Below are 27,405 nucleotides of genomic sequence, written 5' to 3'. Positions count from 1 at the left end.
TAGTGGAAACGTACATGGCAGTTGCTGGGAGAAGCCTTTCATTTTCAATTTAAAGTATATGAGTGCAGCTACAGGTTTAGCGAATGGTGTTTATATAAAAAAATAATTGATGAACACTAATGCAAGAACACGGATTTTGCCCTTTCCATTTTGGGGATGGGGAGGAGAGAGGAGTGTTGCTGATGAATGCATAGTACAGTATCACATTTTTAGAAAGACAGTTATTGCCTGCTGTTGTTAGTAGCTCTACAAGAAGAATGAGAGCTTCAGAAATCTCAGACTGCGGTTTGAAATCAGTTAGTGATGCCAGGAAGAGCACTTTGCCACTCTTGCTCATCCCTGAGGGAAGGCTTACCCTGCTTACGGGGCAGCTGGCAGAGTTGATGTTCGGTCCACATCTGACCTGCTTGTATGCCAGATTATTTTCTGTAGTGGCAGAAGTGAGCATCCATGGCTTATTGCTGACACTGATAAGGAACATTTGCATGGTCTGTTCTGTTGGGGCTGATGGGGGGATGTGACCTAACCTCTTCCAGAGTGGAAGGGCAGACAGTTAGCAGTGGTGACTTCTTGCCTGCTCCGGCTAGATTCACTAGAGTACATCTTGGCCCCACTGAACTCTTAAACTCTTTAACTGCCTTGCTTCTGGTAAGCTTTGGCAGTGAAGTTAGCATTTCGTAGATGGTAAGTGCAAGAAGGTCAGAAAAAGGAAGTTGAACAGTGCTTCCAGACTGAATAGGGAATACTGCAGATGGTGCATCTTTTTATGTATTGCCTTTGAAGAGGCATCACTGTTGATTTTCCTATTTTGAAAATGAAATAAGCATGTATTTTTAAAAAAAAAGTTTTGATCATATTTGACCTGACAACTTCCTTTAAATGTATTGACACAACTGCAGAACCTAACATTATTGATGTAAATGGGCTGTAGATTCCATGTCCCGAGTTAGATGAAAAACTTCCAGAAGTGTCCGAAATGCTGGTTTTATAGCTTGGTTTGCAGCTAAATCTAATCTCAGTGAAGCGTAAAGTCACTTTTGTTGTATCTCTAAAACTCCAGCCCTGTGAACTTTCTGAAGCACGATGGGTTTTCTCTAGTCTGAAAACTTTGCCATCTAAAGTCTTATTAACTGCTTCAGCAAGACAGTGCCCTCTAATCACATAACAAATTGCATAAGCATTGTATAAAATACAAGCTGTCTTTTGATTAAAACAGTTTTTACTTTGATCTTTTGTTCTGTTTTCTAGAACTATTCCATGGCAGTCTATCTTGTAAAGCAGCTGTCCTCTACGGTGTTACTGCAGAGGTTGCGAGCAAAAGGAATACGGAACCCTGATCATTCTAGAGCACTAAGTATGTCTGATATACTACTTGTTTAAAAAGGAAAAATAGCTTTTGTAAAAGGAGATTTGAAATAGGACTGTGCTAACTGAGGTTTGGACTTCCTACAATTCTCTGGGTTTTGAGAATCTGATAGTGGTGTTCTTTGTATTCAGCTCCAATTCAAAGACTCAGAGGCCTTTGTTTGTACTAGGAGCCAGTCCAGGAACCCTGTTGACACTGTGAAGGGAAAAATGCAAGAGAATCTCTTTCAGTTCAGCCATACTGGCTTTGTTTCTTCAGAACAGAACAACTGTATTTATATAGTTAACTGGTAATTCAGTACCTCAAGCAAGCTGAACTAACTGCCTGATACTGAACCTTGATGCTGACATGCTGGAGGAAAGTCTCCATCAACGCAGTTTTTGTTCCTTTGACACAGTATCGTGGAGTGAGCTCCTGGAGAGAGAGTGTCTAGCACAGTACTCCTCCCATCCCCCTTCCAAATGTAGTGTGAGGTTTGCCGCTTTATTGTTTTCTCTGACAAGTACATGTTGGTATAAGTTTGTACAATAAAAATTTGTACAAGCAAAAACTGCTGCATGTTTCCTTTTCAGGGAGAGGGCGAAAATACCAACACCCGACAGCTGTTGGTCATGCTCTTTAATGCTCAGATAATATGTGTTGTACATAGCACAGGACCTTCTCCAGAAGGGACGAAATTAGTCCACCAGTAAATGCTACAAAGCCAGTGGCATATAGTGCTGGGCATTCGCTTGTGCTAACGCTGTGTGATGATTTAAATGCACAAAAATCTAGAGAGTTTCCAGGTGGCTACTGCTCTGTGTACACAAGGTGAGAATGAGGGTGTGGGTCAGGTTCATGGAGCAGGAAGAACGTGGAACTGACTTGTTCACTTAACCAATGGCTGTTTATAAAACAGTCCTTAAAAAGTAGAGGATGGGTAGAGATGAAAGACTTCTGCAGTGCTCATACCGCAGTTATTTAAAACTCAGATTTTGTCAGGGTACTTCTGATTCCGTATTTCTCAATTTGCTATTCAATTTTAAATCACAGGATTGCTTGATAAGTATTTCAGAGGTTTACAGTGGTGCTTGTCCATGTGAGAGTTACTAACACTTTTTTTTAAATGGGCTTGGAGTTAACAGTCAAGTCAATGTGGCTCATCTTGTTGGTACATTTTAAATAACTGTCAAGTACAAAGTTGCATGTATATGAAAAGAGACACCTCTGTATAAATGCATTTTCTAGAGATCTTGGTTTAAGATGAGCTTTTCCTGCTTTTGGCTTTCTTAAATCTCGTTGTTTATGATCTTTCTAGAGAGTAAAGACTGCTTATGTTACATTTACTGTGTGAGTCTGAAACAGTAGTCACTGCTGCTTGCTTCCAGTAGATATGGCAAACTGAAAGTTTAGCACACAGTTTCAGACTTGTTTTATTTCTCTGTCCTGCAATTTATGTTTTAAACCAACTGTAAATGAAACCTTTTCTTCTTTCAAATAACAGTTAAAGAGAAACTGACTGCTGATCCAGACAGTGAAATAGCAACGACAAGCTTAAGAGTTTCTCTTCTTTGTCCAGTAAGTTGGGTTTTTTTATTCCCTCAAAACTGATTCTGATCAAAATGTGGCTTTTCTGGGACATGCATTTGGTAGAGGTTAGCTTGTGTTTACCTGTGTGTTAACTCTGTGGGGGCAGGATCCAGTGCTGAAGTTATCTGTCACTGTGCTTAAGCATGTCATACACCCCTGAGAAAATGGGTATTCTGTTAACTTGAAAATGCTATTCAAAATTAAATGTAAGCATACATTTAACTCTGTCACTAGATCATCTGAGTGTGCAGTTTGGGTCCTTGGTTGTGATAAAACCACTCTCAGTGGTAAGGTAGGTGAATCTGACTATTAAAAGTAGCTCTTCAGCCAGTGTCTGCAGTCAAAGAATTGAGCGTCTTTTAATTGAAGTCGATTATATGCATGTGTACACTTTGAGTATTTAATAATCTTAGATTAAAAACAAAGCAGCGCCCTAGAGGTGGTTCAAACAAAATTTGTTCCAAATGTGAAGTGGGAGAATACAGTTCCAAAGAACGTGGAAGAGGCAGAGATGTACTGTATCTTGACCTAATTGTTTTTTAAACAAGTAGATGCAGAGATAAGCAGTAGTTTATACCTCGCTTTATGTTGTCATTGGTAAACTGCACAACATTAATATTATGTGCACTTTTTTTAATCTTTGGGACTTAGTGCTCTTGTTTCAAGTACCATGCACCTTCAGAATAGCTGCTCTCTGTATTAATTGACACAGTATCTTTACTGCAGTATAGCATTTTAACCTCTTCTCAAGATTAAGGATACATCTGTTTCCTGGTTTGGCTCAATCTGTTCAAGCTTGACACAAAATTTTCAGTTTTGATATCTGAAGGAGAAAACTGACTTTATTCTTGCAAAATTGAAACTTATTTCTCAAGTTATTAAGTACATTCTTAAACTCTACCATTGTAAAGATAAACTTTCAGATATATAAGCTTTGCTTCGTAAAAAGCACAGTTGACATTGTGGTTACTTTTACAATAGCCTAATACATATATAAAATCTTTAAACGTGGTATTTTCATGGTCTTCAATCTTAAGACTTTCTCCATATCAACATTGATGCTAATTAAACAATAACACATTTATAAGGAAGATAAAACTCAGCTGTAAGAAAGATACAGGGATTGTATTTACAAAATAAAATCCCGATCTGTAAACTTACAACCTCATATCCTGTAATTTTACAGACCTATGAATTTGTGTCACATGGAAACTGCTGCAGATTTGGAACACTGAAGTATTTTGGGTCCACACCTGGCAGCTTATTTTGCTGAGTTGTTACAGTTGAATTTTTGTTGTGCTGTTAGTACTTTGTTGTTCTAGAAAGCACAACAATAGTCCTGTTGGGTTTTTTGTCATTCTTTAGGCACAGTATTCTTACCACTTAAAATTAGTTTCCAATACAGACAAAAATAGTAATCAGTTAGTAGGAACTAAATGGCTGTAAGAGTTTAGAAGTGCCTATGTATTAATTCACTAAATTAATCTTCATGCATCTTCTGGAATTACAGATCTTTACTTCAGTTATACTTGATTTGTCAAAACTGCCACTTCAGGGAGTTATGTTGCTCTTCTGTTTATCCTGATTGCTTCCATTGCTGATGAAAGTTCTTCTGCAGTGCTTTTAGATGTATTTTTTGATCACTGTGATTCAGACGAGTTGGTATTAGAGCAGGAATATCCTCTACAATAATTCTTTTAGGATGGCAAGTTTGCTAAAGATGTCAAATTCTGTTTTACTTTCTCAGAGTTCTGCCAGGGGTAAAAACAAAACAGCAGTCGGACATTAGGATGTAGCTCTTCAGAAGTCCTACCTTTGTCAGTATTTCCTCTTTAAAATTTACTGCTTTCTGATAGACATACAAAACAAAATCTATAGCAGATTAATTTGAGCATATTTGTCTCTGTGTCATTTTAATAATGTCTACAAAACGTGCACACTTGACTTTTTTTCCAGTATGTTCCTCATTCAGTGCTGTCTGATTTCACTGTAGCTCTTGGAATAATCCATCATTGCAAAGCTTGTTGGGACAGAGACTGCACCTTTCAACCTGTCCTATGAATAGAAAGGGTATTAGCACGATTCAGCCTGTGCAATTTTATTATAGCCTCCATATTTTTACTTGCTAATTGGTAAGCATTTGGCTCAGGGAGAATTTTTTCGTAAATATTTTGTGCTTACTTTCTAATGCTTGAATGGACAGTGTATGCTTTGAAAGTACACACTGAAAATGCTGTTTTGGTCTCCAACAGCAGAACCAAAAATTAAAGAATGGTGCATTTTCAGCTCTGTTAATGTGAGGATGCTGTTCTCCCATCTCATTTGCTATGGGTGTAATTAATTCTCATGTGTGTATACTTCAATAAAATAAATGGTATTGCATCTCTGGATGGGGATGACAGGTTAGACTTTATAACCTTTATTTTGCCCTCAAAAAAGTGCAGAGTGAGGCAGCTTCCTCTGAATTTGTTTTGGATTGCTGCTGAGCTTTTTTTAGCACAGAGGCCTGCTCTCCCTCTGAGACCGTGGAGTACGGAGAAAAAGCTGTCCTTAACTATTGGCTGAATCTATCCAAGATACAGCAGGCAAATGGGCTGGACTGAGTCTGTATTTCAAGAAGACACTTGAATTCATGTTCTTTTTTTCCCTTGAAATAAAAACAAATAAATCCACAGGCTTTGCAGCCGGACCAAATACTTAACTGAACAAAAATTCCAGATCTAGCATTTTACTGTAGGTTGTGCAGCTTTGTTTACAAATCCTTAACTCCTGTTTTGGGTGCTTTTTTTTTTTTAGCATGAAAAGATAGCAGTGTTTTGTATGGTTATAAAAGAAATTAATGCAGTGTTTCTTTGGCTGCGTACAGGCAGGAATCAAAACAGTACCAGTGTTGGGAAACGCAGTTTTTCAAAAGTTGGGATGCCTCCTTTCTTTTATCACCTTTTCTTTTGTTGGTTCTGACACAGCTTGGCCAGTATGGCAGAGCTGATCCAGAAGGTTCAATGCCAAAAACGGGAAAGGAGACATCAACTTGTTAATGCTGAGTACGCTGATTCTAGCTGCACGTGTGTGGCTTTGATTAGATCTGACCGCTGCTTAGAAATTAGAGCCACAGTTTTTATACCAAAAGCCTGTGAAAATGTTTCTGGTTTGAATCTACTTTTTTAGTCAGGAGACAGGTATTTATGTTCTTCGTGCAGCATGTATCGTCAACCTTCCTTATTTTTATTTTGCATGACATAGAAGCATCCAGGTTTTATCTCTGGTAGCCTTACTCTTGATCCTTGCTGAGCTAGGAGACTTACTGTGCCCAAAAGACAAATGAGCCATTGACCTACCATCTGGGAGATAAGAATTCATAACAGACATGGATCAGGGGGCCTTGCTTTGTTGGGGGTTGATTATGTGATAAAAATAATGTGCTTGGTCATGGATTTTGGGGGAGGGGATGCCAAACACATGGCACATACAGCACCTCCTGCTGTCTGAGCTCTCCAGCACCATCACTGCAGGCTCCCAGGGGAGTTCGCTGCTCCCCTCCCATCTGCTGGTGAGGTTTGTGACAGTGACTGAGAGCCAGAGGGAAGAAAAATAAGCAAAATCCTGCAGTCTCGCTGAATTTACTGGGAATGGGGTGGAGGGATTTCTGCTTACGGGGGACGCAAAAAAAAAAAAAAAAAAAGCATCATGGAGGAAGTAGTGGACTGTGAGTAGAGCCTTTGTTCTTGATATTGTTTTTAGTTTTCTGATATTCTGAGATTGAGTGCCATCCTGTGGCACCCATCTTGTATTGCTCAGAATCAGTATGCATGACCATGGTGCTTGCTTAAGCCATTCTAAAAACAGTTCCTCCTACTAGCCACTGCTAGAGTTGGCTGAAGGTTTTCAAATGAAGTCATTGTGCATATTTTAGTCAAATATGTATCACTTCAAAATACTCATTATAAATAGTTCTTAATAAATAATTGTTTTGTTGCTTTTTAATGTGGGAAAAGTCTTGTTTAGACATTCCTACTTTTTACCTTTAGTGTGGTCAGTTAATGCCTTTCCTAAACTGCAGCATAAGCCCTTTGCCAGAACACAACTGCTTGGTGTTTTTTGAGGAGCAGAAACTTTTTTATTTCAGATTAGTATGGAACACCTTTCACTGTCTAATCAATTTAGCATTCAAGGTAATCATATGTTAATGTTTTATGGTCTTGGTTAACATTGATTTATCCAATCCAAACTAAGATATTCCTGTTGCACAGTTCAGCCTAAACGCTCACTGTGTTCAGCGCTCCTATGTTATCTGCTCAGTTTAAGCACCCAACTGTGCTTTTTGTATTAAACTTGTGGAAGCTTTGTGCTGGCCTGTAAAACCTCACTCTCCTGGCTTTTCTACAGACTTGAAGGAAAGGACAGTCCCCATCTGAAAGTGTACTTTAGAACTCATTTTCTCCTGTCTCATCTTCTGTTAACATCTGCAGGCCCTTTGTAGTGTTGCAAAGGTATGGTGGTATTATAGGGGATAGTCAGCTATTTGTATTTTACACAAGAAAAAGGGAGTGAAATTTCAGGTTAGCTCACAACTGTATACATAGCAGGGGTGTTAATCGCAGCAGGAGGAGTATAAAATAGTTTCTTAATACTTAACAGGTGTGACTTACTTTGTCAGTAGTCACTTTCTGACAGTTCTTTGGAGAAAGTGGTGAAAATGATGGAGTTAGAGAAACACATCAGGAAATGATCCATAATCCTGGAAATGCATTTTGTATATGCTTGCTTCTTGTGAAGTTAAACTAGTGCCCTGATGACTGAGAGGTGGGCAGCAGCTGGAATGCACACTTTAACTGGGAGTGCATAGGAGAGGACTGACCCATGTTATAGAATCACAGAATCATCATCTAGGTTGGAAAAGACGTTGAAGATCATCTAGTCCAACCATGTTCATCAGCTTTTAAAATCCTGATGAAGAACAATTCTTTTTTGCGGTTCGTCCAGGACATTGGTATGTTACAGGTGCTCAGTGGACTCTGTGTTTTGATACAGGAATATGGAAGGATGTAGTCTTCAGTTTCCGTGATCAAATGTAGTTCAAAATGTGATTTTTAGTAACTTTTATGTGATAATCAAACCTACAAGAAGGAGGGAACAGTGTATGTGGCATGTATTTTCATCAAAACTTGGACTTGTGAGAGTTCCTTCTGGAGTAAAACTCAACCTGTCTCTGTCTCTTTTCAGACGGAAAAGCTCTGTTTGTTGATTTAATACTAAGATGATGTAATCTTGGTTTTTTTTTTTTTCCTCCTAAAGCTTGGTAAAATGCGGCTAACTATACCATGCAGGGCCTTGACCTGTTCACACCTGCAGTGTTTTGACGCCACTTTGTATATTCAAATGAATGAAAAGAAACCAACCTGGGTTTGTCCTGTCTGTGACAAGAAGGCTCCCTATGAACATCTCATTATTGATGGGTAAGTAAAACTGGAATCAAAACGAAGGATGTACCTTACGCTCTCTGCTTATTGTTCTTGTGCTGCACAGCATGCAGTGCTCTGAAATCTTGGTGATCTGGCCGTGACCTGGTTTACGTTACCACATCCTTTCATTTCCCTGCTGTTGGTCAAGAATTGCTAACCAGGTACCTCTTCGTTCAGTATTCTGGAAGAACTGTGGTCATCAAACTGTTAAAGTTAATAATAATGAAAGGTATTCCTTCCAATCCTAGGTCAATTTTTGAGCTATCCTTCCTAAAACAGTTGCAGTTTTGTTTGGTGGGGGTTTTTTTTCCAGTATTCCAGAGTGCTGGATCCTTAGGTGAAAACAGCGCATGTTGTCTTTTCTTTCAACTGCGCAAATCTGGCATCATTGATAGCAGACATTCATGTTTGATCAAATAAATACTGCCACTCCCCACATGCATGTACAGTTCCATGTACAATTGCCCACTTGGGGAGTTGCTATATATAGAGATTGATTCCCTGGTACTGCCTACCTACAAAACATTAAATAAATAAATCAATCTGTTGTTGTCTCCATGAAGAAATGCCAAGTATGTATTTCTGGGTTTGCATTTTAATTCCTTAGGAATCTTTTTTCCAAAGTGTGATGAAAGAAGAGAACAAGTAAAGTCTTCTGAGAATACTCTTAGAATGTTTTACTCAAACCCACAAAAAACCCCAACAACCTACCAACCAACCAAGTCAAACAAAACCCCAAAAAGAAAAACTAAAAACCTTGAAATGAACAGAACCCCAGAAAACCACCTCACAAATGATTGAGTCTTTTTTTAGTGAGTATGTGCTTCATTTTGGTGGCCTGCCAGGGAAGCATAAAGTTCCTTGGGATCCTCTTGAAGGCCTTGCAAAAAAGCTCTGGAAGAGACACTTGGGCCTCACACAGGCTGCTTTGGATTCATGGACCCCATGATTTACAGGTCCCCTGCTTTGGATCAAAGAACTGTGGGGTTCCTTGTTCTAGGTTTCAGCCTAAAATAGTGAGGACTAAGTGTAGTATTAATTAAAACAATGCATTTTCCTTATTTCTTCTGTGTTGCCAGGTGCAAATTTTAAAGATTAGGTGATGTAATTACAGCATCCCAAAGAGAAGGTTATTTCTAGAAAATGTTTCAATCTGGGAAAGAGTGAACTTTCTTGCTAATTAAAGCAAAGCTCTTTCCTACGCAGAACCACATGAATAGTTTTGGTCAAAAGCTGGAATTCCCATTGGGAGTGATGTGGTGCCAGGATCCCAAAAGTTTTAGGAGACACAGGGAGAAGAGGCTGCAAGTTTAGATTCCCATGCTCAGCTTTTGTTAGGAAGTTTTTGCTTGTGAAGAGGTTTCAGAAAATATTAGTCCTTATACTCAGCTATATGGACTGCTTTAAGATACAGGCTTCCTCAGTTACCCATATTTATCTTTGACAATATTTAAGAAGGAGATTATTTTTTTAAATGCTAGTTCACATTCTTCTTTATTTTGGGAAATGGAGAGTTCTGTGTCATGAGCTTTGCAGGATTCCACCTTTGTTGGTTTTTTAAGTGAGTGTGCAGATTTTTAAATTTTTCAGTGACTCCTTTTTATGAAGGAAGCAAATGAGAGAAGGGTAGAACAATGAAAGCTTTCGACTCTTTTTAAACACTAATTCAAACTTGCACAGACTACTAAAGATATGGGAGGAAAAAAAGGAGTTAAGCTCTTTTTGAGAACTGTTATGAAATGTTTTGGATTGACAGGTTGTTCATGGAAATCCTAAAGTATTGTACAGATTGTGATGAAATTCAGTTTAAGGAGGATGGATCATGGGCCCCTATGAGATCGAAGAAGGAAGTGCAGGAAGTAACTGCATCTTACAATGGAGTTGATGGTAAGTCATAGTTTGGGGTGTATGGACTGAACATTATACTGTTGAACTGTTAAGTATTGATGTTCCTTTAACTTTTCAAAAGGCTCATTTTTGCCTGTATGTTTGTCACTTTTAATGATCATTTGTGTGAAATATTGAATAATACCTGTTTGGGGCTGATGGTACTTTTTTAAGTTATCAGTGTTATGTGATTTTGCTGTCTTTTATTCGAAGTGGTAGCTTTATTTATGAAGGCATATAATAAGCTGTGATGTTATGATGTTTGTAGTGTTGTAAGCTACAGCTTATAATGTTGACTTACTTTGTATAGGATGCATAAGCTCTTCCTTGGAACATCAGGTGTCTTCTCACCAACAGTCAAATAAAAATAAGAAAGTAGAAGTGATTGATTTAACCATTGACAGCTCATCAGATGAAGAGGAGGAAGAACCATCTGCAAAGAGAAGCTGTCCTTCCATATCTCCAGCATCACCGTTAAATAATAAGGGGTGAGAATAAAATATACAGGCCAATGCAGAGAGAATATACTCACAATGGGGAGTAGTAACAACTTTCAAAAGAAATTGTGTCTAGAAAGTTCTGTATTTATATTATATGCTGATTTAGTAGCTTATTGCAAATGGATTTGATCTCAGGTCACAAGGCCCGAGAAGACTGGGACAACAACTCTAAGTTAAGTGTGTAACATGATACAGTTCTTCAGTTATATTTGTGAAAATTAGTATAAAATGATGCAAAAGGTTGTGGCTTAGAAGTATGTTTTTTGCAAATCTGGAAATGTTTTTCTTCCATAGAGAAATATAAAAGCAGCACATACGGAGAGAGAGCGCAACGAGAAACATGGGTGTGGTATGGGAGTGTGTGGGTTTTGCCAGTGATTATTGCCAGTAGCATAGTAATAAAGAATGCCAGAATAACCTGATTACTCCTAAGTAGCCAAGCACCCTGTTTACATAAACATGTAGGAATGAAAACTGAGTCTAAACCGAAGGGATCCCATTGTTGAAGTGATTGCTACTCCAGTAGTGTAAATGATTCAGTGATCACTTAAAACTTGTCAGGACCTTTTTGGCTGTCTTCCATTGCTAATTACCTTGTAGAGTATAAATGTTGTGGCATAACACAGATTTATATTTTTTGGGGGGGTTCAGTATACCTTTAGGATCGTCTTGTCCTGGCTTAGGAGTATTTGTAACCTATTTATAGCAGAGATCCCAATAGCATTTATAGTGAGTCATCAGTTTCTGCTGCTTGAGACTGATCTTTCTTTTGCTTTTCATTTTGCTAAACTTCAACTGTCTTGGATGGAATTAACTTTTCTGATAAAACGTCATTGTGAGAAGAAAGCTTGGGGAATGTGCGATGCTCATGGCTCTTACTCCCACCTTCCCCCTGCCCCCTTCCAGTCCCTACCAGACTCTTCGGGGTGCTGTAGCACTGTGATGTTTTCTAGCAAAGCTCTGAAATTTAGTAGGGGAGTTGTTGCGCACCTGCCACAAAGTTCATAATGCTTATTGGCAGGTTGACTTTGTGTTGTTTGAAAATAGGCATAGCCTGCATGGGACAGCAATAGAAATCTTCAAACGCTGTTCTCTTAGCATTAAAGCCAAGATGATATTTTACACTTGTAACAAGCCTTTGTTTCTTCCAGCATTTTAAATTTACCCCATCAAGCATCTCCTGTGTCAAGAACACCAAGCCTTCCTGCTGTTGACACCAGCTACATCAATACATCACTTATCCAAGACTACAGGCATCCATTCCATATGACCCCTATGCCTTATGACTTGCAAGGTGAGCTTCTGACTGTTTGTAGCTGTAAGTACAGCTCTCCACGCAATATTAACTTGTAAAAGGATCTAAACATGCAGTCATTTGACAGTTCAGTACTGCAAAATATTATTTTGCATCCACAGAGGGTGAGATGGTATTAAAAAAAACCCCAGACCCTAAAACATTTAGGTTAATATCTTAAGGATTTAAAAGGTTGGTGTTTTGCAGTTCCGGTAGTGAAGAGAATCTGAAGTGTCCTCAGTATTATGCTGGTTTTATTTCAAAATAGGTGCTTTTATGTTTTGAGAAGCTTAATTTTTTTCTTTGGCTCTTTACAGGTTTAGATTTCTTCCCTTTCCTGTCAGGAGACAATCAGGTAAGTCGAGGAAAATCAAGTCATATGGCAGATACTGTTTTCTGAGAAGGACTTGCTGGCATGGATGTATAGGCAGGGAGGGAGCAGATGTATGATGTAGGTGTGAATGCAGGCAGGCTGCAGCTTTATTTTATACACATAGAAACTGTGACCAAACATAAGCATTTTCTAAATACAGGTGTAGGATAAGGCATAACAGAAGATAAACATTTCAGTTCCCAAGGGTTAAGCTCAGTCAGCCACTGGGGGTGTGGAATGACCCTTGGCTGTGGCTGAAGGTCCACCAGCCACCTCCTTAGTTTTTCAGACCTGATGTCTGACTTTGGCCGTCTGTCGGTGCTGGGCCCCACCGCTGGGACACTTGACAGTCCTTTAGGCAATTCGGGGAGTCAGGGGCAGCTCTCTGGTTTTTCTGAGGCTGTGTGCCTGTTCACATCATGTTTGTCACCTTTCTGTCAATACTGAAACGGACTAGATTGGTGCTGGCTTCTCCAGTTTTGGGAACTAAGCGGGTCATTCTCAAAAGGAGTCTGGGGTGGCAAGTCTTCCCACTTGATCACTTTTCCTCCTGTGCCTCGGAGAAAAGAAGGGGACTGGGGTGACTCACCTGCCCTTTGTCCCTTCATGTCTGTTCTGCAGTCTCAAGCAGGAGAATTGCACTAAATGCAGAGGGAAACTTTCATATCATAATTAAGACCAGAGTCTGCCCTGTAGAATTTGGATTCAGAAAAGCTATCTTGATATTCAGTAAAACATAGATATGAGAATTATTCTGAAACAAGTAATGCAGAAGTCTAATGCTGCACTGATACGGCATAATGATACCAGTGCATAAATGTTGGGGAACAAGGCTGAATAGCCTGCATGTATGTTCTGCCATAGTGGAAAGAAACATAAAGAGCAAAATTACCCTACAGAGAGATTGTATTTAAATTCTGATTCTTGATAGCTGAAGTTCTTGCCTTTTGGGGCTGCCCAGCAGCCTGTAACCTGGGACAGCCCTTGCTGCGATCTCATGGACTAAGTGTGCTCTTTCTAAATGCGTTTTTCGCAGAAGTATGCCTTCCTCCACCAACAGTGATTAGCACATAGTTTCACCAGCTCTGGTTGGTCTGTGACTTTTGAGCGGAGGAGAGGGATGGCAAAATGTTTCTTTGAATTTGGGGGAATTTTGCCACCAAGGGATTTTTTGAAGAGGTAAAATAGTGCTGCTTCTTGCTCTTACTGTTTTGGGTGTCTTGCGATACTGTTGCCTTTCTAGTGTTTGCTCTTACTAATACTAGTATTTCCAATTTCTTTTGGCTTCGGAAATCAGGGGCTGCAGAGATAAAAGTTCACAGCATCGGTCCACTTACCTTACAGAAAGGTTGAGTAGACTAGCTGGTGTGAAATCCAGAAGCTGTCAGAGCTTTAGCTTACAAATACCTTCTTTTGTGCTGGTCTGAATCAAAACTATGGTGTCTGAAATGTAACTTGAAAATGTTGTTTTTCCCCCCAGCATTACAACACATCCCTTCTTGCCGCTGCAGCTGCGGCAGTTTCCGCATCAGATGATCAAGAACTCTTACACTCTCGTTTTTTCCCATACACTTCATCTCAGATGTTTCTCGATCAGCTAAATGCAGGAGGAAGCAGTTCTCTGCCAGCCACAAATGGTAGCAATAGTGGCAGTAACAGCAGTCTTGTTTCCTCCAACAGCCTGCGAGAGAATCATGGTCATCCAGTTGCAAGTAGGAGCAGCACGGACACGGCGTCTATCTTTGGTATCATACCAGACATTATTTCGTTGGACTGATTTTTGGAGTAAATGAACTCGTCAGAGGAAATCTTTGTGCTTGGTTTTACTTTATGTTAGAAACATAGACAAGTTTTTTTCCTTTTTTAGGGAAAAAAATTTATGTGTACAGAGAACAAAAGTATATTTTCAGTTTTACTTTTGTATATAAACCTAAGATGGCCTCACTGGTAAAAATAAGAAAAAAAAAAAAACACAAAACAAAAAAAAATAACAAAAACAAGGAGCTTCAGTTCATTTTTATGGATGCTGAAGATTTTACACCTGTGCATTTGTCATGTGAGTTACTTTTTTTTTCCCCCATAGTTTGGACACAAATGGCATTATTTTCTTCACAGTAACATAAACAGGAAAGGAGCTGAACTTCTAAAGTTCAAACTTGAGAGAGGGTTTTTTTTCCTCTTCTTGGAGACATTTACCTTTGGTGGTGGAATCTAATTCCCCATCCCATATTTAGTGCAGATTTTACTATGCTTAAAGCGGAATAAACCCTACCCAAACTGTTCCACAGCATCCCCTCTGTTTGCAGGACAGAGCCTTTCAGGAGTGGGTTTGGTTTTTTAGGATTTTTTTTGGTCATTTCTGGTTGTGACCCTCTATTCAGATGATTATAGTTTTGTTTTTAATTCCATGCTTTAGTCAAGCATGTCGCAAGCTCATTAGTGCACCAATTATTCTTGAGGGCCAGACTCAATAAAATCTCAGGCTGAGGAATTACTTGGCTGTGCTTATGTGGGACAAGACAGAGAATTTTTATAGAATCTAGCCCCAAATAAAAGCATTGACACACTGGACTGTAGGGTTTTGTTTCTAAGAACTTACTATGAAATCCTTTTAAAATAACTTAAGATCTTAATCAGCAAAATATTAAGCATGTATCAATTTTAAATTTGTGGAACTGCTTGTGCTTTGAAGTTAGCCATGCGTGTATAAATGGCCTATTGAATTGAGGCCTATCTTGTTCTGTCTGGAGAAACCTACTTTTAGCTGCAGTAGATCAAATTTCTGCTTAAAAGTGAACTTGTCAACAAAAGGAAGAAAATACAAATACCAACACACTATTGCATGGTTGTGCAGCTGATAATGGTCTTGGTACACTGTCTTCTGAGTTCACATTCATCAAAATTAGTATTAAATGTTCAATGTGAGTCTCTTAAACCAAAAACCAACCCAATAAAAAAGCCCCACCCTGTAGCCCATGTACTCAAACATATTGCTACCTATTGAAGTCTCTTAGGGTAGTGGGTTTCAAAATTCAGTTTTCTCTTTTTGGCCTTGTGATTTTTTTTTGATTTCCCTGATTTTTCAGTACGCATATGTTGAACTTTGAGCCATACTTACTTCCTGTTTTCTCTCTTTTTTTTTTTTTTTTTTTTTTTTTAAAGTTGTGCATGATATAGGAAAATCTTTTTTTAGAACTGATGGGTCATTTGGGCTGATCCGTTCTTATTAAGAGTGAAATGTGTAAATAGCTGGAATGCAGTTTTTCAGGAGATTCTTTAAAGTAAGAGAAGGGGGAGGGAAGGAAGTGATTCTCTTGTGTCCCAAAGTCCATGTCAGAGAGAGTAAATATTTCCTCTGGTGTGAAAAATATTTTTATAACTCGTTGAAAGTGCAGGTAACAAGTTTATCAGGAAAGAGAGTTAAGGAATACTAAAATTAGCAGATTCTTGTCTGAATTTTTAATGTCCAAAACTGTTGATTGCAGTTAGTTGCTTTGAGCATTGACAAGGGCCACCTTTTGCCTATGAAGTTGTCTCAAAATCTTGCATTGATTAAAAAAGAAAAAAAAAAGGAAAAAAAAAAAGGAAAAAAAGAAAAAAAAAATCTTTAATCCAAGTAGCATTAGGTATTGCTGTATGATCAGTCGTATGGTTATTTGAAAGGTTCACATTATGTGGCATCAAAATCGTTTTTAGTGTTTTTACAGCATCCCTCTGCCACTAAATAGTTGACTTGAATTTTGAAAACAAATGTTTGTGTTTATATGTATATGTGTGTGTATATATGTATTTATAGATCTGTGTGTGTGAGTTAAAAGTGAGTTAAATAGTTTTTCCCATGCATGTGTATTTCATACATATCTGGCTGATATATATATTTCACCATACACCAATTTTATAATTTATTAAATGTCAGTTAAAAAATAAATAAAAGGATAGAAAATGGGAAATACTTATTTTTTAAACTCAGTCTGATTTTGAAGTGATTAAACCTACACTAGGAATATATCTCATACATTTTAGTCATGAATACTAACCTGGTAACTTCAGAGCATATGCTTTGCTATAATACCGTTTGTAAATCTGGAGTACGACTGCCATCAGTGTAACTGGGAGCGTGCGTGTCCCCAGCTTCTGAAACACCTATGAGAAATTCGGGAGAGCTTGTGGCTGTTTTACCGACGATCGTGGCAACATTTCCATTGACTGTATTGTTAAAGATGACCTGAAGAGAGTTTATGTCACTTTTGACAATGGTATTAAAATCTTGTTAATTCACATATAAAATTAAATGTGGCGACTGTCTGGTAACACAGAATCTGGCATCTTTATGCCTGTCTTAGCTTTTGGAAAGTGAGGTCAGCTGATGACGTCTTCCATTTCCTCACGAGTTACCCTGAAGGGAAGGAAGGCTGTTCAGTTCGCCGTTGTCATTTTTTAACCTCATTGCTCTACAAAGAAGGGACAGAAATGTTCTGAAATCCTCCTTTGTGGTATTAATCCCATATGCTTTGTGAGTATTCCTGTTTCATGCTAGGGTGTTCTCTATAGCTGATAATTCTCTGTGCCTCTGACCACAGTTAACATTGCTTGGTAGAAGTCTCAGTCTGAGTTCTCGACAAGTTCCCTGCAAACATCACTCCAGAATTCAATCTCCGTTAGTTCGCGTTTTGTCAAAGCGGCAGTAAAGCAACCCAGGGTGGCCTGGCTTGCCGTGCTGCTCCGTTCGCTGCAGACTGCAGAGTTCCGGTGATCCTTAGGCCAGTGGTCTCTTGTCCTCAAATTCTTCCACTGGAGGAGTGGGGTGTGGGCACGTGTTTGTGTGTACAGGAGGGTGAGTACATAGCTGTTGGAAGAGCAGGGTGGAAGTGGCTGTGAATCGCTCTTGAGGGCGTCACTGATGCATCCTTTAGAAGATGAAAAAGCACACTGAACTATAACTGATGCCATGCGTTAAAAACTTTGTAGCACTTCTGTAATGATCGATGTGACAGCAATTCCAGGCTTGCCCTTTCCTCTCCATGGCCAGGATTCAATAAGCCTTTCAAGGACGGGATGACTGATAGATTTTCATTGGACTCTCTTGGACCTGCCTCCCAACGCAGAGCTAAGGACTGTGAGGAGAACGTTTTGAAAATTAATTCTTCGTTGCAGATTAACATTTCAGGGTTTTAAGCACATTTTAAATAGAAAAGATTTTGTTTTGTCAGTGTAACTGTTTTTCTTTCTTTTTTTTTTTTTTTTTTTTTAAACAGAGCTTAGATTTCTAACAAGGGAAAATTGCTGGTGGTCCCCAAAAGTGCTGCTGTTAATTGTTTTAATTAACAAAGGGAAAAATGTATATAAGCAGAATATTAAAATTACCATTAATTCCATGAATTTAAATCTGTCATTCATTGCCTTAAAAACTTTCTCTTAGTTTCCATACGGCATGCCAAACCAGTAAATGACTTTTAAAAATGTATAGTAGACCAATGTCAGTTTGTATAAAAGTACCAAGTGAAAATATTTATTATATGCATTGGAAAAAAAAAATGGTTTACCTATTGAATGTTACCTGTTTATGTAGAAATCTTTAGATGTAATAAAAAGCATTCAGTTATGTTGTGTTTCCTGGGGGGAAAAAAAAAAGGGGAGGGAGGAGGGTGTTTTCTGTGAACTCAGAGTTGCAGAGGTCCCTTTTGAACAGGAATGCTTTGCTTCTGAATGTTTTGTGGCACCGAGTGTCTCACACTTGTCTGCCCAAGCTCTAACAATGCTGCTTTGTTTTGTGAGTGTGTGTGAAGTGCGGTTCCTTTCTGCTGGCTTTTATTTGGGTAATGTTTACCCACCCAGAGAGGGTAGTAACCGCCTGTTATGATACAGATGCATTCTGGAGTAATCCAAAGTGATTTTGAGCTGATCAATCCCCATGACATACAAGCTTTTATATTGTCTGCAGCTGAAAGGATTTGTTAATCAACTGTTCTGGTCAATAGGGAAGAATTAAGCTGTGTATTGGATCATTTGTAATTTGGCTATTGATGCATATTGGAAACAAATGCTTCTAAATGAACTCCTTGTTTCATAAGCTAATTATGCTCATGCTCAAAGCAGCCGAGGTTTTTGCTCGCCTTCATTGCTGGTACTTCTGTAGCAAAGGTCTGGAAGAGCTCTGGGGGTCAGAAACTGAACTCCACGCTGTGGGCAGACCTCCAAAAGGAAAGGCATGAGTGCAGAAAGGCTCGGCGTCAAGGTAGGTGGGTTTTTTGTCCAAACATTGAGGTTAACTCTGAACACTCGCAAGAGAGTTACAAGAGAAATCCTATCTTCTGCTGTTAGTTGGAACCTGTTCTTGTTTTTTCTAGTGGATCCTATCACTATTTCACTGTATAATGTTTTTCTGGAGTGTTATCTGAGTGTTGAGCTGCTTTTAACTCTTAATTTTCAGAGAACAAGGGGCTTTTTGTTTTGTTTTCTGTCTGTAGAGTAGGAAGAGCTCATAGAAGAATTGAGGGATGTGGCTGGCAGGCACGAGGTGTGGCAGTTACACATCGAGCAGAGTTCATTTCCCCATGAAGCACGATCCTTCACTGTTCAGAGGGCCTTTGGTTAGTATCTTGGTGGGTCAGGATCCAAGTCTGAGTTTACTGGGTTAGTCTGGGACTGCTGCCGTGTGAGAACTGCAGACTCTGCAGCTTGGCTCTGAATCGGGAGGTTGGGCACAAAACTGCCATTTGTCTTAAATAAGATACGTCCTGGATCCGCTTCCATTTCTTGTATAGCATTCAGCATGTCATTTCATCTGTGCTTTTTTTACCCCCATGTAATAATATTCCATGAGAATAATCCCAGCCTTACCCTTCTAGAGACACTGTTACTGATCTGGAAGGGTTAAGGTTGGCTCATGCTTTGTTTTTTTCGGTTTATAACCAAGTTTGTGCTGGCTGTAGTTCTGGTTGATTCCAAGTGTTGCAGCGATGTGTGATGGTTTTGGTGGTGCCCTTAGTCCGCGGTGTTCAGGCTGTGCTGGGCGTCTCAGTAGGGGATGAATGCATTGTATCCCCCGTGGCTGTAATGATTTAATTGCTGGTCATTTCACAAATTGAGCAAAGAGTTGTTTCAGCGATAAAGATTCAGAATTAAGAAAAGAAAGGAGAGGCAGGGATGGAAGGAGGGGATGGGGGGTCCCGTGGGTAGAAGCCCCAGCAGAGGTGGCAGGAGTGCGTGCTCTTCCAGCGTACTTCACAGGTTGCTGCAAATTTCCAGTTGACTCCAGAGAATCTGCTGTACGTTGTCCTAAATGTCATGTCAGTCTGAGGACCTCAGCTGGGGCTGCCAAGAGGTAGATGGAATAAGATCAGTAATGACTGCCACGGGTCACGTTGGTTTTCATCGGTCTAAAGTCAAGAGAGATGAGGTGGGTTTTTTCCTGTTGTAGAGAAGCTGCATTTTCATGGCCTCTGTTTTTTTCCTTGCCAGGCTGTCTCTAGGAGTATGTTCTGGGCAGCTAGCCCAGAACTTGGTAACAGATACATTTACCAAGCACAGCATTTTCAGTGTGTTGCCTCAAAATGCAGGGGCACTTTAACTGCACAGAAACTTGACGTTGCAAGATACCACACCTCAATAAATAATGCGAGAAGCACAACGCCACAGAGATCTTGTCTGTTGGAGGTGCGAAAGATGAGGAGGAATGAGACAGCGATCCTAGGCCGTTCCTGTGCTTGGAGACCAGGAGTTGTCCTCTGCAGCCGGTGAGCATTGCTGACGGGGAGCTGGGGAGTTGCTGGCTGCTCGTCTCCTGTCGCTCTGGGAGTCAGCAGGGATGCGGCCACCCCGCATACGGGACCGTTAACTTGACAGCTTCGTGACAGGGGAACATCTGGTTGAGATAGTACCACGGATCTGAGGAATACTGGGGAGCTGTGCATAGTTATGCTAAATTTACCACCGTCGTGACATAATCGAGCTTCCTGGGGAATCTGTTTCTGCACAAAGAACTGTGTCTGGGTTTGGGTGTGTGGAAGCAGCAAATGGTTCTGGGTGATGCTGGTTTCTTGGAACACAGTCACTGTGAGACCCTAACTACAAGTTATCATTTGTGCCGCAACCTGTAGACTCAAATGCATTTTTAAAATAAGAGTTGGGGTTTTTTTAAGCATGACACACATTACACAAGGGAATGTCACATTCAATTTATTTAAGTAACAGCTCACATTTTGTGACAACATTTCTCCAGAAATAGGGTGGGAACCTGTGTAAGTGTAAGCACTATCATGAAGGCAAAATAAGGATTTTAAAGGCAAATGATAACTCCTGAGTCCAAACAGTAACTAGGAGAAACTGAAATCAAAATAAGTTTCAGGTTTTGCTCTTACCAAATCTCTTGCTTTGAATTTTAGTAGTCAACTGTAGGAAGACAAATGGTGTGGACAAATTCTTCATATTTTATCGTTCCATTCGGTCCAACTTTGGCTCCTTTTAGCAGGTCATCAACTGAAAGAGTAAAAGAAAAATAGGAGTTTGAGTGGCACGTATTAGGGATGTTGTGATCCTCAAAAGAAGAGTAATGCAGGATTTGGGTTTTCAAATCATTTTTGTTAGAAGTAATAACTTCTGGGATCAGTTGGAGGTGCCATCCAGATTATAGTTTTAAGTGACCCTTAGCACTTCGATTTTGATTTCCATGTCTGACTTTCTGGAGCAGAGATGTTCATCTCTTTGAGTTCCACATGGAAAAGATTCACAAATTTAGACCAAATCGGCTTTTAATTGCTCTTGGTATGAGTGGCTTATTTGGCTTGAATAGCAAACCTGTCCCTGTTTAATTCACACAAAACTAAGTGCTCGTGCAGATTTTGTGCCCAACTTTAAGTAGATTTGTGTGGCGCTTGTTAATATCAACGGGCCTTTAGCGTTTGAAAGGGAAGAATACCTTCTCAGCTGGGGCTCTAAGGCTCTTGCTGAAAATACTCCTAGAAGCCGTGCGGTTGGCACCTGGCAGTAGTGATGCTTTTTCATTCCAGCTTTGGGAGTGCCTTGGCAGCAACAGCAGTTATCTAACTTAAAATGCTCTCTTCTGTACAGGCTAAACCGTTAAAAAGTATGTTTCCTGTCAAATAACGTCAATAAAATAGAAGTATGTAAGAAATGACACAGAAAAGTAACATTAGATGTTGCTGAATGAAGCTGCTACTGGGAATTAGGTGCCTTCTTCCTTCGGATGACAGGAGGGGAGGTGAATTCCTTGGCTTGTTTTTTACTCATAACCTATAGCAGATAGGCACTAAAACATCAGAGAATCCCAGCAGCTTTTATTTGATAACATTTTGGGCAGCAGTTTCCTTAGGTAAGGCATCTAATACAGACCAGGAGAGAGGTTTTTGCTTGCGTACGTGCTGATGTTGAGGGGCGTGTGTCTGGTTTCACCAGCCTGTTGGTGTTTTCTTTTGGGCCCGTGGCTGGGTGCTGTGCAGAGGGACAGGACAGGTGGTCTGTTGGAGGGGAAGCTGTTGGGTTGTGGACCTGCATTTATCGTTTGATATTTCATTAGTGGGACACCTTCTAGGTGTTCAGAGCCCGTTTAGGGACCTGGGGTTGTTTAGTCTGGAGAAGAGGAGGCTGAGGGGAGACCTCATCGCCCTCTACAACTCCCTGAAAGGAGGGTGCAGAGAGGGGGGGATGAGTCTCTTGAACCAAGGAACAAGCAACAGGACGAGGGAATGGCCTCAAGCTGCGCCAGGGCAGGGTTAGACTGGCTCTTAGGAAGTATTTCTTTCCAGAAGGGGTTGTTGGGCGTTGGAATGGGCTGCCCAGGGCAGGGGTGGAGTCCCCATCCCTGGAGGGGTTTAAGAGTTGGGTTGACCCAGCGCTGAGGGATCTGGTGGAGTTGAGAACGGTCAGTGTGAGATTAATGGTTGGACTGGATGATCTTCAAGGGCTTTTCAAACTGAGGTGATTCTGTGATAGACCATGGAAACAGAGGGATCGTACATGGTGATGCGCTAATTCTGAGTCCACCATAATTCCTGCCGGTGAGGGCTGGAGTCACCTCACCAGAGCAGTGCTGCAGTGCTCCAGTGCTCACCTGTTCTGAAATGGGTGCGGGAGCTTGGAGAAGGCTGGTTTTTACCTGACAGCTACTTGGCTGCGCTTACCAGAACGGCTGTTCAGGCTGAGCAAGCTGTGGTGGTTTAAATAAGACTCTGAGTACTCATACTGGAGCACGGAATAATGGCTTTGCAGTTGCCAGTTGTGAAATCCAGGAGGAAGGTCATGGGGGGAGGGAGCAGGGAGGTTTGGGGGGGAAAAAAGCTGTTTTACTGCGCATAGTTGTGGAAGGTCTCTGTGAGCAGCATTACCTGTTTCCTCTCTCTGCTGTTCGTGGGGATACTGGATGAGACACTTTCCCCCTTGGTTTGCAGGCAGTGTGTGCAGGGGATAAGTGCAGCCCTGGTGGAAGCTGCTGCCAGGAGGATTTGGGTGCAGTGTGGGGTAAATGAGGGGTAAATTGTACGAACTGCTGTTACTGTAAGGTAACAGTTCTTTCTTTCCAGGAGATCTAATCCTCCTTTCAAAAAGAATACCTTGATGGTAATCAAGTGCTTCTAGGGACATAAATTCAAAAAATAATTAATGCTCCCCAGAACATCTAAAAATAACATAGAAGAGGAATGTGTTCGTTCTTATTTGGTAAAAGTACGTTAAATTAAAATGAAGTGAAGGCTATTCTGGAGCCTCTGTAAATGAAGGTACGTGCCAGTAGTTACTGGACAATTGCAGATGCTAATGAAATTGAGTCTGTTCCGGTATCAAATATTTATAGCAGCTTAGCAAGCTGGAGTTCAGTGTGTCAAGCCAAAAGGGGAGTTTCTTGTTGAGAAGAAGCATCCCTTCCAACAGTAGGACCTATAGTGCCTTGGTACAGGCTGAGAGTAGATGCGCAACCTGTACGTCAAAAGTAATGGGAAATCCCCCCACACCTCCCAAATCTTTATATAACGGCGGTTCTTGCTAGGATGCCTTTAATTAGGGGTAATGTCTCCATGTTTTCACTGTTTGTTCAGCTCTCATAATAGCTCTGAAAGTGTTTTCAAATGCCAATAGCTCCATGAACTATTATTCCAGTTAAACAATTGAAGAAAACACTAGGAAGAAATGCCTTGTTGGTGTATCACTTGTGAAGCTGGTGACTGATTGGGCTGACCAGCCTTGCTCTGATTAAATCAAAATTCTCCTTTAACATTAGACAGGACAGTTCTTACACCCTCAAGGAGCCAAGTGGGGTCCATACAAACCCCATAACCCTGGTAAAACTCATTCCTTGCCTGTATCAAACTGATGATGGGTTTTTCTAACGTGATCTTAGGCAGAGAGTGAGCAGTTTGAAAGCTCCAGAGCCTGCTCCCTGCAGCGGGGTCGGAGGGGCAAGAGCTCTGCGAGAGCTGGAGAACCCAAAGGTGATGTGGTTTGGAGCAGGGAGGGGACAGGACACCGTGTCCCAAGGGCAGAGGGTGTGTGGGGCACTGCCCTGCTTTCCTGCAGGCTGGGCCCCGCTCCTGCAGCCTGGGGAAGCTGAAAGAATGGGGAATGCATTTAAAAAATTCATATGTGTACTAAAATGCCTAGCACAAAATCTGCTGTCTAAAAGGTCTTGATCATTTGAAGCTTCCTGGAAATTCCCTTCTACTGTGTCCCTTGGAAACAAATTTCTGACAAACAAGACCTTTCCCCCCCCTCCCCCTTTTTTTTTTTTTAAGAATCTTAATTAAAATATCCCCCTCTTTCTTCCAAATTGTGCTCTTGGGAAGCTGCCAGCAGCCTGTGTGCTCCTTACAGCATCCCTGCAGCTGGGGGCACGGATGCTCTCCCAGGGCTCTTCATGGGACAGATGCTCGCTTATGAATACTACAGAGGAAAATCAGGAAGGAAATAAGAAGATGGGGGAGCATTTGATACATCTTTGAATTGCAAAATACCTTCTTCCTCGGAAAGCTTTTCTCCTAGTCTTGTAAGTTTGGCTCTCAGCTCCGAAACGGTGATAACGCCTATCTTCTGCCTGTCTATCATGGACAAGGCGGTGAGGATTTCCCTCTCGGGTTCCTCTTGCTTCATTTGCCTGTACATTATATTCAGGAAAGTGGAGAAATCCAGCTCTGCGTTTCTGTCTGGAAAAATAAGAGCAGACTCTTTAGGAGTGGCTCAGTTTTGTAGTCTGGATCCAGACCTAAGCGTCCCCCCTCCTCTCCCTGCCAGTTCCCCTTCCTGTGGCACCTTTTGCCTGACTCTGGTCTGGACCAGGCTGGGCCACTGCTGGGGCCTTTCTCCTGACCCAAAACCCCATTTATAGCATTGCTAGGCTTGAGCTCTGAAACCTCACAGCCAGAACTTTTAATCCAGCCTGTTTTATCTCATGATTCTTCTTTGGTCTTTGTGCTGTGCTTTGGATTTATTTATATATATCTGCAGAAGAGTATCTTTCTGTGCTCTTCTACCTCTGCTGGTTGGACTGGACAGTTTCCCAGCCTCCACAATCAATAGGTATGCCTCCTCCTGCTCTTGAAGCTTTTCTGTTTTAATGGCACTGGTTTAATCCATGTGCTGGATTGACTGTGTTCACCGTCCAGCACATCAGACTAGGTTTTGGTGACTGCTCTGGGTTATAGCTGCATTGCCTGGGCTGTTTCACCTAAGAGTAAATATTATCTCCTGGGCTCCAGGCAGCTTCCTTGTCTTTGCATATAGCCTCCTGACCACAGAAAAGTTGAATTTCTCCAGCCATGATCCAGTGTGGTTTTATTCATGTGCTACTGCTGCGCTTTGCTTACCGATCTTGTGCAAGTGCAGGTGCCTCTGCACCTCTCCCGGCGTTGGGCTGGCTCCCAGGCACCGCATCACTGCCATCAGGTCGGAGGCTTTTATCTTGCCTTTTTGTTTCTTGTCGTACAGGGAAAAACATTCCTTGAACTCTAATTAAAAACCAAAACTCTGTTATGCCATGTAAGATTACATTGATCTACCAGTGATGTTTCTTCTCCCGTTGCCTGGTCAGGCGGCGTTGGTTGGGTTCCAGCGAGGATATTGTGTCTGGCTCGGGGTGTCTCGTTTCAAGGAAGATGATGGACAGTGCGGGAGGACCCTGGGGTAAAGTGCCAAGGGCAATTAAAATCCAGGATTGTCAATAGCTGAGCTAATTGGGGTCCTTCAGCCTAATGAAGCAAGTCTGAAAGTGGAGTCAGGCTTCCAAATATGTGGAATACTGTTAAAAAGTACCTTTCTCTGCCTTCACGGGGGGTAGGAGAGGATGCTGGAGGAATGAGCCTAAGGAGTGGTGGAGGATGCTGGGTTGATCCCTGCTGTGGTCTGTGCAGGGTCTGGTGATTGCCCCTCCTTGGCCTGCCACTGGCTGGCTTTTAATAAAAGAACTGATAATGTGACATTTGACAGCCGGAGTGCCAGCCGCTGCGTGATCCAGGCAGAGCAGAGCCTCTGCCTGCCCTGCGGCCCTCCCTCGCCTCTCCCCGCCGGCCCCGCCTGCCCGCCCGCCCTCTCCCCTTCCCCCTCCAACACCGGCTTCGCAGTTTTCAAATAAATAAATAAGGCTGGCAGCTGACCTAGATAAGGCTGCCATCTCTCATCCTGCCTCCCCGCTCTGCTCCTAGCACAGTGGCTCCTCCACACACTCAATGCTGTCGGGCAAGTTGTGCTGCACAGGGACAGTCCTGTCTGCAGAGCAGCCCTGGGAATAAAAACCAGCCTGTTTCGGTGCAACCACCCTCATCTTCTCTGTCCCTAGACCTTACTGCAGGCATGGGTGCTGGGTGCCCCATGGGAGCTGTGGCCTCCCCCTGCCCCAGCTGCCTCCTCCCCTGCAGCAATCCTGCAGAGCTGCTGAGCCCGCAGGGGCTGCAGATTAACAGATTTGCAATAATACTGTTCTTTCAGCTTTTTTCTGCCATTCTTGTAGCAAACCCTTCCTTGTTCCAGGTCCCCTTTCCCAGGGAAAGCCCCGGTGCCCCATGATGAGAATTTGTACTTCCTGCACCCTCTCCTTCCTCCTCTTCCTCCTTCATCTTCTCTTCCATCTTACGTGAAGCCTCCAGTACTGCAAATGGTCACCTGAAATTTCTCCAGGTCCCTGCTAGCTTGGCCAGGGCGGATGTTTATGGGTTTGGGAGGGTGCTGGTTAACCTCTGTGGGTCTTGGTGCAATCCAGTGTGTGGGTCTGCGGCGGGTTTTCAGCTCCATGCCTGTGCCCAGCACTGTCTTAACAAAACTGGGGAGATTTCTGTGATTTCAGAGCAAGCAGATCCCCTTGAGAGCAAGGAGGAGGGCAAGTGGGGGAGCACAAACCCAGACTGAGACCCTTTTGGGGAAATGCCAGTTTTTATATATATATATATAAATATATATATATGTATAAATATATAAAAATTTGTTAAGCTGATCTTGTTAATAAAAAAAAAAAAAACAAACCAGAACAAAGCTCTACGTACCATTAATTTGATCCTGGGACAGAAATTTTGCCTGTAGCATGGAGGGAAGGAGAGGGGGGAAAAAAAAAAAAAGCTTTAAAATCTGGGTAGGGGGAGCGGGGGGCAGCAGTTTGTATCAGCCGAAACGCTTCACTCACCATTATTTTGGGGGCCCTCCTTGTGTTTGATGCTGCCCCTCGGGATCAGAGGCGTCTGCTGCTACTTTTCTACTCGATGAAGGGCTAAAGTCCGCCAGCCCGGGGTGGAGTGTGGCTGGGCTGTAATAAATACCCCGCTGCTATGGCTACGAGACCTGATCCCTGCCAGGGCTGGATCCCGCTGCCAGCACGGCTCCTGCTCACCCACAGTGGGGAGATGGGCTCTCCCCACGCTGCCCAGAGCTCTGGACCCCCTGAGCAGCTATGTCTGGAAGAAGCAGGGCCAGAGCTTCCCTTGGTCGAAGTTGAAGGGTGTTTGGGGTGGAGCTGGCTGGAGATG

General features: G+C 41.7%; 2 protein-coding genes across 6 annotated transcripts in view; one reads left to right on the top strand and one right to left on the bottom strand.

The window, feature by feature from the left end:
- Positions 1-18,053, top strand: part of PIAS1 (protein inhibitor of activated STAT 1) — a 64,830-nt gene extending 46,777 nt beyond the window's left edge. For 2 of the 3 annotated variants that reach the window (XM_074837899.1, XM_074837900.1), the window contains exons 7-14: positions 1,249-1,354; positions 2,850-2,923; positions 8,231-8,391; positions 10,154-10,284; positions 10,595-10,772; positions 11,936-12,078; positions 12,396-12,433; positions 13,932-18,053. In XM_074837899.1, coding sequence (XP_074694000.1) covers positions 1,249-1,354; positions 2,850-2,923; positions 8,231-8,391; positions 10,154-10,284; positions 10,595-10,772; positions 11,936-12,078; positions 12,396-12,433; positions 13,932-14,228 — 1,128 coding nt within the window. In that variant the 3' untranslated portion in view covers positions 14,229-18,053. The remainder of the gene's footprint in view (positions 1-1,248; positions 1,355-2,849; positions 2,924-8,230; positions 8,392-10,153; positions 10,285-10,594; positions 10,773-11,935; positions 12,079-12,395; positions 12,434-13,931) is intronic. The other variant, XM_074837901.1, reaches the window with a different exon arrangement.
- On the bottom strand, positions 17,435-27,405 carry CALML4 (calmodulin like 4). Of its 3 annotated transcripts, XM_074837904.1 has the most exons (6): positions 27,066-27,405; positions 26,929-26,959; positions 25,261-25,401; positions 24,412-24,600; positions 20,812-20,929; positions 17,435-17,565 (listed from the first exon to the last, which is right to left on the bottom strand). In XM_074837904.1, the coding sequence occupies exons 1-5, from the start codon at positions 27,066-27,068 to the stop codon at positions 20,832-20,834; spliced, it is 462 nt and encodes a 153-aa protein (XP_074694005.1). In that variant the 5' UTR covers positions 27,069-27,405; the 3' UTR covers positions 17,435-17,565; positions 20,812-20,831. The 3 variants fall into 3 exon arrangements, with proteins under 3 accessions (XP_074694005.1, XP_074694004.1, XP_074694006.1); XM_074837903.1 differs by lacking the exon at positions 17,435-17,565 and having other exon boundaries at positions 20,614-20,929; XM_074837905.1 differs by lacking the exons at positions 17,435-17,565; positions 26,929-26,959 and having other exon boundaries at positions 20,614-20,929.

The sequence above is a fragment of the Strix aluco genome, chromosome 12, assembly GCF_031877795.1.
Source record: "Strix aluco isolate bStrAlu1 chromosome 12, bStrAlu1.hap1, whole genome shotgun sequence".
Taxonomy (NCBI): Eukaryota; Metazoa; Chordata; class Aves; order Strigiformes; family Strigidae; genus Strix; species Strix aluco.
Note: the sequence above shows the minus strand (reverse complement) of the source record. Positions and strands in the feature narration are given on the sequence as shown.

Coding starts and splice junctions, on each gene's coding strand:
- CALML4 (XM_074837904.1), bottom strand. Junction 24,601..25,260: donor CCTGCACTTGCACAAGATCG/GTAAGCAAAGCG, acceptor TTATTTTTCCAG/ACAGAAACGCAGAGCTGGAT. Junction 20,930..24,411: donor AAAGCTTTCCGAGGAAGAAG/GTATTTTGCAAT, acceptor TTACTCTTTCAG/TTGATGACCTGCTAAAAGGA.